This window comes from Podarcis filfolensis, assembly GCF_964270895.1.
Source record: "Podarcis filfolensis genome assembly, chromosome: 11".
In the NCBI taxonomy this organism is placed as follows: Eukaryota; Metazoa; Chordata; class Lepidosauria; order Squamata; family Lacertidae; genus Podarcis; species Podarcis filfolensis.
This window is the reverse complement of record NC_139613.1, coordinates 13,822,619-13,837,368: the sequence shown is the minus strand read 5'-3', so window position 1 is coordinate 13,837,368 and position 14,750 is coordinate 13,822,619. Positions and strand designations below refer to the sequence as shown.

Below are 14,750 nucleotides of genomic sequence, written 5' to 3'. Positions count from 1 at the left end.
ATATATTTCTGTGGTTTGAAGGGGTGTCCAGATACCTACCCATTTCTCCTGTAAAGAGCTGGGGGAAATCTGCCCAAAACGTAGCAATTGTGCTATGGGGGAGATGGAGCAGGTAAAGCTGATGTTGGCACCACATAAACAAAAAGCCTGTGTGGCGAAGTGGTTAGATAGGGATACCATATGTCTGGATTTTCCCAGACATCACCAGGATTTCAAGGGTGGAATTGACATCCGGGGGGAATTTCCGAAAGGCGGCGCTTTGTCCTGGGTTTCTGAAATATGGCAACCCTAGCATTGGACTAGAATAGGAGGGGGCAGGATTCAAATCCCCACTCAGCTCAAATATGGGGACTGCCCCATATTTGATCATCCATATTTGATCAGTCTTGATCATCCTTGCCATACTGATACAACCAGTGACTTCCCGCTTTCCTTGCAAATAAGTCTTCACCAATATCATTAATGGGAGAAAGGGGAAACAGTATGAATTTAACCCTCTAGAAGTTGAAGTGGCCACAAAGTATTTCATGCTGAAGAGCCTCAATCTATCTGGCCTATCTTCTGCAATTTCCTTCATTAAAGGCTGCCATCTACCCCTCAAAACTTCCAAGGGATATAGCCTATGCTCAGCATTTGAAATTCACTAGGTAACAGGCACATTTTGCACCTGGCTCTCAGCCACTTGAGACCAATGGTTTCTCACCCATGTCTTGGGATCCATGGATCTTGACTGTTTTCACACACCAGCAACACATCCTGCAGAATTCTCTCTGTTTATATCCATCTGCACAATCAGAATGAATTTCAGGAACCAAAAAGGTCGTATTTAAAAATATGTCTTTCGATTGGTCTGGCCCCAAAATTGCAACTAGGCATTCCGTTTTGGCGACTGTAACCCTGGTTTAACACTGCCTATGTTGCTTGTTTTGTACCAGGAGAATAACCTGAAGGGATATCAGAGACTGAAACTGCCCCCTTCCAGCTATAATAGTATATTGCTCTTCCCCCTAGTCATGTGTATTGCGAGCCAAGCTGAAGAACATACATAACCATAAACAGTCTTTTTGATACTATACTATATTATTATACTACACTGAAATGTTTAAATGTTTCTTCAATTGCCCTTGAATCTTCCTGCAACACTTGCCATCTTCTCCTGCCACACCAGGGCGGTGTGCCACACCCTTTGAGAACCACTGCTGTATGCAGTCATCTTCTTCAAGCTGTGGGGACACTACAGTTTGAAAAGAGACCTGGACTTTTTCTGTTTCTCAGCATTACTAAGGTAAAGGTAAAGGGACTCCTGACCATTAGGTCCAGTCGTGGCCGACTCTGGGGTTGCGGCACTCATCTCGCTTTATTGGTCGAGGGAGCCGGCGTACAGCTTCCGGGTCATGTGGCCAGCATGACTAAGCCGCTTCTGGCAAACCAGAGCAGCACACGGAAACGCCGTTTACCTTCCCGCTGGAGCGGTACCTATTTATCTACTTGCACTTTGACGTGCTTTCGAACTGCTAGGTTGGCAGGAGCAGGGACCGAGCAATGGGAGCTCACCCCGTTGTGGGAATTCGAACTGCCGACCTTCTGATCAGCAAGTCCTAGGCTCTGTGGTTTAACCCACAATGCCACCCGCGTCCCTTCTCAGCATTTCTAGAAATCTCCAAATCAATACTAAGTTTTGTACCAATTTTAAATGCTCATTTTCTTCTGTATTTTAATCTTCTGTAGCATTAAAATGTGTTCGTGTTATTTCATGTTGACTGCCTTCCACCAGTGGTTCTTCTGTGTGTGTGTGTGTGTGTGTATGTGTGTACATATATATATATATATATATGCGCGTCTCCTCCAAATCCTATATTGTCTTCATACAAACATATCAAAGTTGACTTCCAACACTCATAGATGGAAAAAAAACTAAATCTGGATCTCACTGCTCTGTCAATGCATGTATATATTTATGCCAGCGATGCCAATTATGATAGTTTGTTGGAAGAGAACCCATGAACTGCCACAGGTTCTTTGCAGTCTTAAGACATATGGATTTGTAAAGGAACTAAAAGATGACAAACTGCTCTTAAACTGCAGAAGAAACACAGTGATTACTGTATATGAAAATGTAATGCTTCTAAAAGCAAAATATAGTTACATCAGTACATTACACTGATTAAATCTCAGTGTTTGTTTTATATATTCATAGCCAACAAATGGATTTTAAAAGGTACAAGTGTTGAACTAATTGAGGAAGCAATCACTTCATACAGCCAGGGCTTTTAGAGAATTAAGTTGTAAACATAAACTATGAAAAATATGAGTAAGAGAGGTTACTAGACCACAGAATTGCTACAATAAATGTTAAATGAGTAAGGTATTTGGCAGGTGAAAAATTGCAGGGAAAGGCAGGCAGGCGTACAAAGAACATAGCTGGATTTTACATTCCTTTATGAAAATCCTTAACAGCTCATCCAATATTTAAGATTTGTGTGCATCAGTAGATTTGCTGGAGAAACAAATTCAGATATTAGCTCTGATTTCTAGTAGTATATTGAATGCTTTCAGTTAACAGTGCAACCCTGTAAGAGTCTACTCAGAAGTAAGCCTGGGTTCCCGTTATTCCCAGGTAAATTGGGCACAGGATTGTAGTCTGAAGTATATAAAATGGCTAAGGTGCTAGATCAGTGGAATATGAACAGACTCCTTAAGGGTTGAGCTTTACAGCCTAATCCAAGACAACTGTTTCAGATGCAGCACGTCATCTGTAATGCAACTCTATGCATATTCGCCTGGAAATAAGTCGCACTGCGTACAACTGGATTAGGATTGCAGCCCTAACACTGCAGTTATTGAGTAATGATAATTACTACCAGGTTTGTAATCAACAGTATCAGTGTGTATCAGTGTGTATTTATTTATATACTGCTCGATGTCAACATAAGCTTCCAAGAGCTTTACAAAGTACAAAATATACAGTGTATCCTGAATAATGGGTAATTCATCCCAAGTGCCTAGATTTATAGCCAGCACCATTATCTCTAATAGTTAAGGGACTTGTAGTTTAGTAATGATACTAAATTTTGACAAGGAATGGGAAAAAACGAAATGACAACTGCTCTTGCTTTGAACTCTGACCCTCCAGAGCTGCATCCGAAACTTCTCCAATTCAGGATCTAGATGCAGAAAGCAAGGAAGAAGAAACTTCCTCCATCAGAAAACATGGCTTAACTTGTTCCAGTGGGGGGGCGGGGACTCCCCTTACAAAAACAGGACACAGTAATGAAAGTCAGAGCGGCAATCAACTACCATTGCACCAGGTCATCATTCCTTCCCTTCTTCACCTGCTTTAATCAGCAACAGACCAAGAGAAGAACCCTACTAATCTGGGAATGATTCTGTGCGAAACCTTAAATTATTCCTTTAGTGGCATCCACCCTGCATACCAAATAAGGCAAAAGAGTCGTTGGCAAAGGCAAGAATACAAAAAAGGGTGAGATCAGGATCCAGGAAAACCTGTGCAAAAGTACATGAAAAGCACTTGCACCCAAATTGTTTCTCCACCAGCACCCAAGGGAGTGCAGAAGAGGAGAAACTATTCCCTTTCAGCAGGACCTTTTCCATCTCATTCGATGCTGTCCTACAAGGCTCCTCAGTATGCGCAGATATGTAACACCACAGAGGGAACTCTGCATCACAGCCTTATAACATCATCAAATTCTGACACACACATACACAAATTAAGCAAACTTGTGCAAATTTGCCCAAACTGCGTAACTTGGCTTTTTTAAAGTATCTTATTATTAATCAGTTGAAATAAGAAGTGAGAAAACATTACGTTACCCTAGAATCAGTCATCTTGATAACCATCCACCAAGTTTTCTTTCATTTCCTACTTTAATTTACTGTTCAACCCACTGAATTCTTACAGTTGCATAAAGCATTTGTCCACTTTCAAAAGCCAGAGCACTAGGTCATAGGGAGGCAACAGGTCCACTTAGCATATTTGTTTGTATATATAAAGCCGCTTCTTAAAAGAAGGACAAATGGTGGACATAGGAACTGCACGATCCATTATAACACATGTGCAAGGGAGTCTATATTCATAAGGACCAGGTAAGTAATTTGGGAGGTGCTAACTGATCCATCTAACCTATCCAAATCAAACCTATCCATTCTTAAAGAAATCACCCTTGAGTGCTCACTGGAAGGACAGATCATGAAGCTGAGGCACCAATACTTCGGCCACCTCATGAGAAGAGAAGACTCCCTGGAAAAGACCCTGATGTTGGGAAAGATTGAGGGCACAAGGAGAAGGGGATGACAGAGGACGAGATGGTTGGATAGTGTTCTCGAAGCTACCAGCATGGGTTTGACCAAACTGCGGGAGGCAGTGGAAGACAGGAGGGCCTGACGTGCTCTGGTCCATGGGGCCACGAAGAGTCGAACACGACTAAACAACAACAACTGATCCATCCGTAACATCAGAGGAGTAAGTGGTTGGTAGCACTATTTTACCTGCTTAGGCTGGTGCATTGGCTATGACCCTACATGCACAGGAAGAGAATGTCCTGGTAACCTTTTGTTTGGCAGTGCTTTCTACAGGGTATACTATATTTGAAGATGGTCTGAAATGTTAGAATACGGTTGCGTAAATGCTGCCTGAGATCGCATGTTACAATACTTGGCCACCTTTCCAGGTTGTTTCCAGGCTCAATCCGAAGTGCTACCTCTGATAAAGCTACTCTGTGCTACTCTGAAGTGCTAACTCTTTAAAGATCTACACAGCCAGAGACTGGGGTGCCTGGAAGATGGCATCTTCCGACAAGCACAGACCTGGAGCCTTCCATCCTTGTTGGAGGCAAGTCCTTGTTGGCCCCTAGGGCTGCCGTATTTCAAAAAGTGAAAAGCCAGGCACAAAAGTTGTTGAGTTTCCTGCTCCCCCCCCCCCAAAAAAAAAGTTGCTGAGCTTTCTTTGCAAGAAGAAAAAGATGAGGAAGTTGTTGTTTTGGAGCTATGAGTGAAGAGTGTCCTTCCATCAGTGATATCCAAGTTATGGAATACTGTCCTAGGAAGGTCCACCCAGCAGCTACTCTGATGGCTTTCTGCACATCAGGTGAAGCCCCATTTACTTCCCCAGGGTCTTTTAAATCTTGCTGTAGCTTTGTAATTTTGCTCTGAGCTATGTTGTTCTCATAGTCTGTTCTTGTTATATGACCTTGTCTTGATTTTAATTTGGACTTGTTTTAATACCGTGTTATATTTCATCATTGCTTATTTTATTATAATTGTTTTTGACCTTTTTTATTTAAAAAAGAATGTGTGAGCTGACATGATAAATGTGTGCATATCCAATTTTTAGTTGGTTGACTAGTTTCATTCTGGTCAATTTTGCAATTCTGTTTGTCTATGATTTACATTGTATTGTGGATTTTAAATTTTGATGCAGACTGCCCCAAAATCCACCTTTGGATGGTGGTGCAGTTTATAAATCCTTAAAATAAATAGTGTACCATAAATCAATGCCTAACACATGCTATATACATGGGCACCGGCATAGTCTGCACCAAACCAAACTTGGACAGACATATATTTTAAAAGCTTCCTAGACACTTGTTTTATTGCAGAAATGTGTTCCCGTATTCTTGCACTGTGTTTTGTAAAGCTCTTTATTTCCATTAGCATTAAAAAAAAACTCAGTTCTTCAGCAAATCAGAAAGAGACTAATGGCACAAATCAATACCATACTCTTCAGTACAACTAATATTAGGGCATTTTCTACAACAGCACTCACTAACACTGCTAGCACTAAGGTGCTATCCACCTATTTTTTTTTTGTAAGTGCAACAGAAAAAAGAACAATCAACAAAAACATGAACTCCCCCCCCCCTTTAAAAAATATTTAATGAACTTTGGTATGAGGCAAACCTTGCCATGCAATGGCTTGGATTTATTTACTTTTTTATTTTCTCAAAACACCATATTCTAGAATTTAATCTTGAATAGCACAGATTTGGCAAATATCCTACTGAATTTTAATTAATTAAACCAGGCATGGCCAAACTTGGCCCTCCAGCTGGTTTGGGAGTACAATTCCCATCATCCCTGACCACTGGTCCTGTTAGCTAGGGATGATGTGAGTTGTAGTCCCAAAACAGCTGGTATAACAAAGCCAGTTATACCTTTCTAACTTGCACTTAAATTATCTCCAAAAAAAAGTAATGAGGAAAAAACATTTACATCTGGAAAAAGTTGTAAACACTTACAGCGTGGAACTTCTAGGCTCAACAGAGATGTCATGACTGTCACGTCCCTGTCCTAAAACACAATGACAAGTAGCTCTTCCTTGAGCATACGGAAGAGAACTGGATTCGGGCTAATAATGGTGCAGCTCAGCATCAAGTAGTGGGCCGAGAAGTAATGATTTCAAGGTACACAAGCAAGACAAGAGATACAGGACTGAAGAGGAGCAATGAAGATGTCCCAACAGTTACCGTACCTTGCTGCCCAAGCTTTTAAGGACAAGGCAAGGTGAGATCACTCGCAATACACTCTTCACCTTCCAGGAGGGCTGGCTGCATGTTCAAACATGCTTTCCACCTGGGTAGAGGTGTCTAATTCTACCTACAGACATGGCACCTGCATCTCGATGACAGGACTGTGCCCTGCCCTCTGACTCCACCCCCTCTTCCTGCTCAGTCCCTCCCATTGGCTGGCTGAAGTCCCTCCCCCTGTCTTGCTGGAGGAGCAATGGAGAGAGCTGGAAGATCTCCTCCAGAGTCACAGGGAGAGGACTTCCACCCCTGGGTGCCAATCTTCAAGCCCCTGCTCTGCTTTTTCTCCTTCCTCCTCCTCTTCCATCTGGGGCTACCAAACCATGCCACATCCTAATGACAAATCAGGGAGCCATCAACAAATCACATTTAAGGAAGCTTAACTCAGCAAACTGCCCCTTGTCATTTGAAACAACAGCAGAAAAACAGAAATAATGGTTTGCTTGAAATGTTTTGTTTTTTTTTCAAATCATATCTTGTGCTACCTATGATTAGGCATAATAATACCCCTCAACTTCCAGAGGGTGGGACGCGGGTGGCGCTGTTGTCTAAACCACTGAGCCTAGGGCTTGCCGATTGGAAGGTTGGTGGTTTGAATCCCCGCGACGGGGCAAGCTCCCATTCCTCAGTCGCAGCTCCTGCCAACCTAGCAGTTCAAAAGCACGTCAAAGTGCAAGTAGATATAGGTACCACTCCGGCAGGAAGGTAAACAGCATTTCCGTGCACTGCTGTGTTTTTGCCAGAAGCGGCTTAATCATGCTGGCCACATGACCCGGAAAAACTCTCTGTGGACAAACGTTGGCTCCCTTGGCCAGTAAAGCAAGATGAGCGCCGCAACCCCAGAGTCGTTCGTGACTGGACTTAACTTTTTTTTACCTTTTTTTTTTACTTCCAGAGGCAGCTGTACGATGGCATAGTACATAGCATATTATTCCAAGATGGGCAAAAGCCCTTTTTGCAAATATTGGCTGTGTTTGTTTTGGGTTGTATGATACATTTTTTTTCTATTAAAGAAGCAAAGATAATGCATAGGATCTAGAAGGATGGAATAGAAATTGATATACAAAAAAGATGCCACTGATAGAGATTATGCAGGGATTATTGAGTTTTTCATTCACGAAATATAATGCTATAATGTTTCTTGGGTTCTCTCCCACTGCTATATTTGATCACCTGTTTTCGTGGCTCATGACAGGGCTTGCAGCACACCTTAGGTATTGGCAGCTAATGTGGTGCCTTCCAGTTGTTGCTGGACTACAACTCACATCATTCATGTTGGCTGGGGCCAATGAGAATTGTAACCCAACAACACCTGTAGAGAAAGCACCTTTAAAAATGTGTTTAGTAGAACAGTGTTTGATTTAGATGCAATTTATGTGTATGAGGTTAAGGGTTAAAGTTGTAATAGAAAGCATCCTTCCTTGGTGGTTGAGAGTTGGCTGTTGTTTAGTGACATAGGCTTGGTCTGGGAAAACTGGGTTACAGTATTTTAAATACTGAAGTAGAGGATTGTAAAATTACACTTTTTATTAGTTTGTGGGTAGAAACTCTTGGTCACTCACAGAAAAAATGTTCTGACGGGGAGAGAATTCTGTGTCACTCATATTTGATTGGTTGAAGGACAGGCTGGCTGGGACATAAATAGGCATATTCTATTTTTGGGGAAAACCACAGAAAAGATGATGAAGAGGACAAAGAAGAGAACCAGCTGAAAAGGAGAATCATTCCTATCTCATAACCTAAATACCATAGTTTATTGCCACATTCAAACACCACCAAAGTATTGTCCATGTACCTTGTAAGTAATTATTTAATACAAATAATGCTGGGGTTAAACTTAAGGCCAAAAGACTGAGTGTTATTTTTTTACTGACATTTGTTCTTGGAAACAGCACAGAGTATCTCCATGTAAATCTAGATTATATATCCCATTTAGATTTAACAAGATCATTATATATCTTTCCAAAAAAATCAATTGGCATTTAACACACAAAACACTCTCAACAAAAGGAAATTCAATTCCGTTGGGCAAAACGTTTCTCATTGTCATAAAAATGTCTGCTATATTAGAAATAAACAAATTCCTGCTCACCAGTAAAATGAACTAAATGATCTAGCTTGGGTTGAAACGGCTGCAACAAAGTACAGACTTCATTATATTTGGATGAAATTTGACTGGTGCGATACAACCGGTCTGATATGGCAACCAATACTGCCCGATTCAAGGTAGATCAGGTTGGTATATAAACAATGTAAATTTGAAATATTGAATTAATTCAAGGACAAATGTCTTGTCATATCCATACAGTTGTCATTGAAGGACTTGTTTACTTTGCCCCAGACTTTCAACATCCCTATATCCAATGCTGACATCTGAGAAAGAGATCTATGTCAAGCCCTGAAATCTAGCTTTCCCTATGAAATATACTTTTTTCCATTGTTCTTTGAAACGTCTTCTCTTAAATCCACATTTTTAAGCACATTTGGATTAGAAAGAAAATACTCACGTGAGATAACACTGTCCATGTACTGTGGCAAATACGGAGCCCACATGTCAATCGTCTCCTTCCTTCCTGCCTGCTCAATTCTTCTCAATTCTGCTAACAGCAAGGCCTGGGCAGCTTCTCGTACCTACAAACCCGAAGGAAAACACATGTTTGCAAAAGGACTCCATAATGTTCACATAAAGGTACAGGTAAAGGGACCCCTGACCATTAGATCCAGTCATGGCCGACTCTGGAGTTGCGGTGCTCATCTCGTTTTATAGGCCGAGGGAGCCGGCGTACAGCTTCCGGGTCATGTGGCCAGCATGACTAAGCAGCTTCTGGCGAACCAGAGCAGCACACGGAAATGCCGTTTACCTTCCCGCCGGAGTGGTACCTATTTATGTACTTGCACTTTTGATGTGCTTTCGAACTGCTAGGTTGGCAGGAGCAAGGACCAAGCAACAGGAGCTCACCCCGTCGCGGGGATTCGAACCGCCGACCTTCTGATCAGCAAGCCCTAGGCTCTGTGGTTTAACCCACCCCGCCACCCGCACAGATGTTAAGGAACCTTTTCTAGCACCCTCTTCAACAAGAGGAATCACAGTGTGATTTTCAAAACCCCACAAAACAACTTATTGTATGAGAAAACAACCACAAAACTATTAAAATTATTCCTCAATTATAAAAGCATCATAGATACGGTTTATCACATCCTAAGTCCTTCTGTATTCCGGACTTTCAATCAACTGGGTGGGAAAACAGCTGTTTTAACCTAGCACCGGAATTTTGTTAAGAGCTGCTGTGCTTTGTCTCCCAGGGGAGAAAATTCAGCAGTCAGGGTGCTATCACAGTGAAGACTTGATCCCATGTCACCTCCTGCCATGCAACAGCTGATGGTGGCAGGTCAAGAAGTTCCCCCTGACCCAAGCTGGCCAACCTCAAAGTCGAAGTCAGATGATATGGGGGAGAGGGAACACTCCTACAGGTAAAAAAAGAAAAGAAGAAGAATGCTGGAACGCAAAATGAATTGGTTGCAGATACTGCTTGTGAATGACATCTTACCAAAGCAAAGATAGTTGGCATGATAGATAACATAAAAAACCTCTTTCTGCAGTTCACTTACAAGGTCCCCAAATGCTTCCATCGTCCATTTAGGTACAACAGAATTTATAAAGTGACTATCTTTCCCAGACAGTTCAGTGATCAACAATGTCACGTTCATAAATAGGAACAATACTCTACAACTTCCTCATACCCTGAGAGGGCACATGCGGATGGAAGAGCCATATGGGCAAAGCCAACAAATTATTCTCATGGAGACACTGGCCATACAAAACCCTGAGCAGGACCCACAGGATTCTAGCAGAACTGCACCTTTACAACAGTGGTGCCTAACCTGTGGCCTTCCAGATGTTGTTGTGTTCCAATGACCATCAGTCCCAGTCAGCCAGAATGGTTACTAGTCAGGGGTAGAGTGAACTGTAGTTCAGTAACTTCTGGAGAACCACAGGTTTCCCACACCTCATTTACTGGTTCATCAAGAAAAGCCACCAATGGAAAATACCTCCCTCACCACTATGCCACAGTATGAGCTGAGCCCCAGCTGTGGCGTAAAAATATCTCAGAAGTAAACCTGGAGTTGGTGGAGTGATAGACCAGATTCGCAGAATTCACTATACTGCCTTAATACACTGCAAGAACACAACATTGCTTAGGATTCCTCTGCCGGACCCTGCTATCTGAGGTCCTTCTTTGTGTGCCTCCTCTGCACACCTCTGCAGGAGGTTCGGAAGGTGTCAACAAGGAAACAGGTCCTTTTCTGCAGTGGCTCCCCACTTGCGGAATGCTCTCTCTAGTGAGGCTCTTCTCCCAGGCTTTTGGCTAATTAAACAATCTATGGTCTTTTAAACTGTGGGGGTATTGTTTTCGTTTGTCATTATGGTGCATGTTATTGTGTTTCTATACTGTAAACCACCCTGTGATCTTTGGATGAAGTTCAGTATATAAATTATTGCCATTATTATTATTAATCTACCTCAGTATACAAGAGAATTAAAGCTTAATATTCTTGAGAATAAAAGCTGAAATTCTTACATGTTTTGCTAGACATTCACCAGCAACACTAAAGAGTCTGTGTTCACACACAACTTCTCCCTAAGTCTTTGGGATGAGGCAGGCTAGAAACTGAAATAAAAGATTAGCTTAGCACAGAGTAAGGTTTCATCTACCATGTGTGCATGAACTCCACCACTGCCGCACAATCCTGGCAGCAGATTTTCAATTAAGCTTAGGAGCCAGCTCAAAACACCACTGTAAATGTCACAGGTCTGCTCCTCATATATTTCTTTTAAAGCTGCACAATCAACTTTTTCTTCTTCTTTTTTTCTTTTGGCCACAACAGCATAGATGTGATGTCAAGGCCAGATAGTCATTTATCAAAAATAGTAGACGCCAACCCCATTTGCCGACGAGCGGAGTTACGTTCGAACAACTCAGCAAGCTTTCTCTAGAAACTGACTTGCGAAACCTCTCAGCCAAACGCCCTTCTCCTTACTGGAACAAAAGACTGCTCCGAAAATTTGAAGGGAGTTGAATATTCATTGCAAATTTCAAAGACGTCTTTGTATTTTCTACCTGCCGTCATCACCCACACCAAAAAGCAAATGATGGACCTCAGCATTGCTGAGGGGAAACTAATATTAATTGGAAGAGGCACCTCTCAGCATTTCATTTCAAATAACTACACATAGTGGAGGGAGAGAGTTTCCTGGACCGTGACTTACAAGGGTTCTTGTTCTCTAAGCATCCTCTTCCCTCCTGCTCTTTTTGAAAATATGTATAGCACTGAAGAGGATTAAAAATGAATTTGCAGCAGTTATTGAACTGCTGATGCATGAGGAGTAAACAAACTGCATGCAGCTCCGTCGAAACATGTTGAAATGGTCTATGGCTTATGGAAATGGAGGATTTTGGTATTCATAAGTGGTCCCACATGCTGTAATGGAACAACGATGACATCCAGTGGCCGGCAAGATTCATCATGTACTTTGGAATAACCGCGTTCTCCGAGGCCTAGCTTCCCATTTAACTACAATATACTGTTGTTATGAGGGGATGTTAACTCTCCATTTTACAAAACTGACCTGCAAATTGAATTGCATATACCTAGATATATAAATCCAACCTTTAAACCAGAATTATGGTACGCTTTTCTTGGAACAATATATCCGACGTAAAAATAATATCCCCATGTTGGCCAACAGATTCATTTCATTCGCACCCCCCACCCCACCCCCCCTCACCCCCACTGCTGCCTTCAATAAAAAACAGTACCTCCAAGCATCGATCTTGCCATCTGCGAGCTAACATTTCAAGGAGAGGTGGTCTAAATTTATCCAGGCCCAACAGGTCAGGAAGCATAACACAATGCATAGCGGCAAGTTGACTCCATCCTGTTGAAGACACAGGCAAAGCATTACGAAAACAGCCATCATCAAATGCCACTAGATTTATTAGCATCCACAGCTACGTTTGTCAATCTGAAGTTATCATGACCTGCTTGCCCACAATGACCCCTTTTAAAAATATACTGCATCTTAAGCAACAGGAATGCAGTTGTACTGAATAGCTTAACGTAAAACTGATACGTTATCAGTATATGCGCACGCTAACCTCTCTTCCTGATCATTGAGGCAACTAACATTATTTGAAGCTCCTGTCATCTACATTTGAATTATTCACTGCTTTATTTTGTTGTCTCTGCCATTTGTTCCCTACACTTCATAACTTCGGATTTCAGAAAGCACAGCTTCTGTGTATATAAGCTCATCCTAATTCAAAGTTACATTGGGGCATTAGCAGTGCAATCCTACACAACCCGTCTCAGAAATAAGTCTACTGGGTTCAGAGGGGCTTACTCCCACCTAATAATTATCCTTCTATAACTATGCATTTGTAATTGCTCTAACCCAGGTATGACCAAACTTGGCCCTCCAGCTGTTTTTTGGACTACAACTCCCATCATCCCTAGCTAACAGGACCAGTGTTCAGGGATGATGGGAATTGTAGTCCCAAAACAGCTGGCGGGCCAAGTTTGGCCATGCCTGTGAGTCTTACCTAAGGACCCTCCTTTACTAAGATTAAAAAGAAAGCTAGGGCAATTGACAAAATAGCTATGTGAAGAGCCATCAGGTGGATAGCATTTCTTCCCTTCTTCCCCCTAATCTCCCCATGAGGGTCATGATCCAACATCACATCAAAGCTTAAGCTTGTTTGCTGGTCTGATGGAAGACTGGGTCTAAAGATGCCCTTCTAACATGCTGAAAGTGTCTTCGATTCATAGGAAGGTAATTTTACACTTCATTCTCTAGCAATGGGTGAGAAAAATTAATTTCACTAATGTTCCCCTGCTTGCACACCCTGTTGCACAAGAGGAAGCATGAAAACATCAGTGAAGTGCACATATGTCAGTGCTGCATAAATTCTTGGCCAATTATTTTCCTTCTACTCAAAGTTCTTTGGACCGAACACATCGTATCCAATTATTGACTAATTTGAACAGTGTGTGTATACATGTACGCATGTGCGAGAGACAGACAGACAGATGGACAAGAGATAACATGTTTAAACCAACCAGTGCAAGACGTTTAATCAGACTAGGTATGAGACTCATGCTTTCACAAGCATCCTCTTCCACATAAAATATAAAACCGGTGAATTTGTTTTTCATGCTAGAGATTTATCACAACGTGATAAGGACAGTGCATGAGAACAGCAGCCACAATCCTGCCCTGAGGCCACAGGTGCCCTGGCGCCCTCTAGCAGAATCAGTTGGCAGGAAGTGACATATCCTGTGAGGTAGGAGGAAGGGCAAATGTGCTACCATGCACAACAGGGGGAAAGGAAGCAGAGGGAAGGGATGGGAATACTTTAGCAGCTATGAAAGACTAACATGGATGCTCTAAACCAACTCCTGTTTTGGCTTTAGGGAAAGTTGCACCTGAGCCAGTGTTTTATGGTCCCTCTCCAAGGGCTACATCAGGCACAGGCAAACTCGGTCCTCCAGATGTTTTTGGCCTACAACTCCCATGATCCCTAGCAAACAGGACCAGTGGTCAGGGATGATGGGAATTGTAGTCCCTAAACATCTGGAGGGCCGAGTTTGCCTGTGCCTGGGCTATATGGAGGAACAGCAGAGGAAAATCATTAAGGTGCAGTACTGCTGGTTCAGGTGTGTGATAGATTGCCTTCCATGCACAATAGCAACAAGGCTGAAATACATTTCAAATTCCGAAGCACCAGAATCAGTTTTCTCTTGAGGCACATCTTTCTCTCTTTTTTAGGACTGCATCCATGAATAATAATAATAATAATAATAATAATAATAATAATAATAATAATAGGAGGAGAAAGAAAGAAACAAAACTGTAAGGTATCAGCACCAGTTTTTTGAGAAACTTGATGAACATGCTCCAAGGATTTTTTTCCTCTTAAATCCCGGCTAAAAACCAAACTTAAACATAAGCAAGATAGGTGTAGAATTGCAGCCAATACATAAAGCCAGACACGGACAATCAGCCATCAAATACACAGAGGAACGAACACTAGCTTTAAAAAGCCATAAAACACACAAAACTCTTTCAAAGTTCTAAACAGCACAACAATACCAAAAAAGCATGGGTTCAAATGCTGGTTTTGATGCTCACTAATACGGACATTAAAA

The 14,750-nt window shown here is 42.0% G+C and overlaps 1 protein-coding gene across 8 annotated transcripts in view; it reads right to left on the bottom strand.

Annotated features, from left to right (window-relative positions):
- Positions 1–14,750, bottom strand: part of WDR7 (WD repeat domain 7) — a 217,179-nt gene that overhangs the window by 150,147 nt on the left and 52,282 nt on the right. For all 8 annotated transcript variants that reach the window (XM_083575496.1, XM_083575498.1, XM_083575497.1 and 5 more), the window contains 2 exons: positions 12,362–12,480; positions 9,050–9,173 (listed from right to left, as the gene is read on the bottom strand). In XM_083575496.1, the coding sequence (XP_083431622.1) occupies positions 9,050–9,173; positions 12,362–12,480 (243 nt within the window). The remainder of the gene's footprint in view (positions 1–9,049; positions 9,174–12,361; positions 12,481–14,750) is intronic.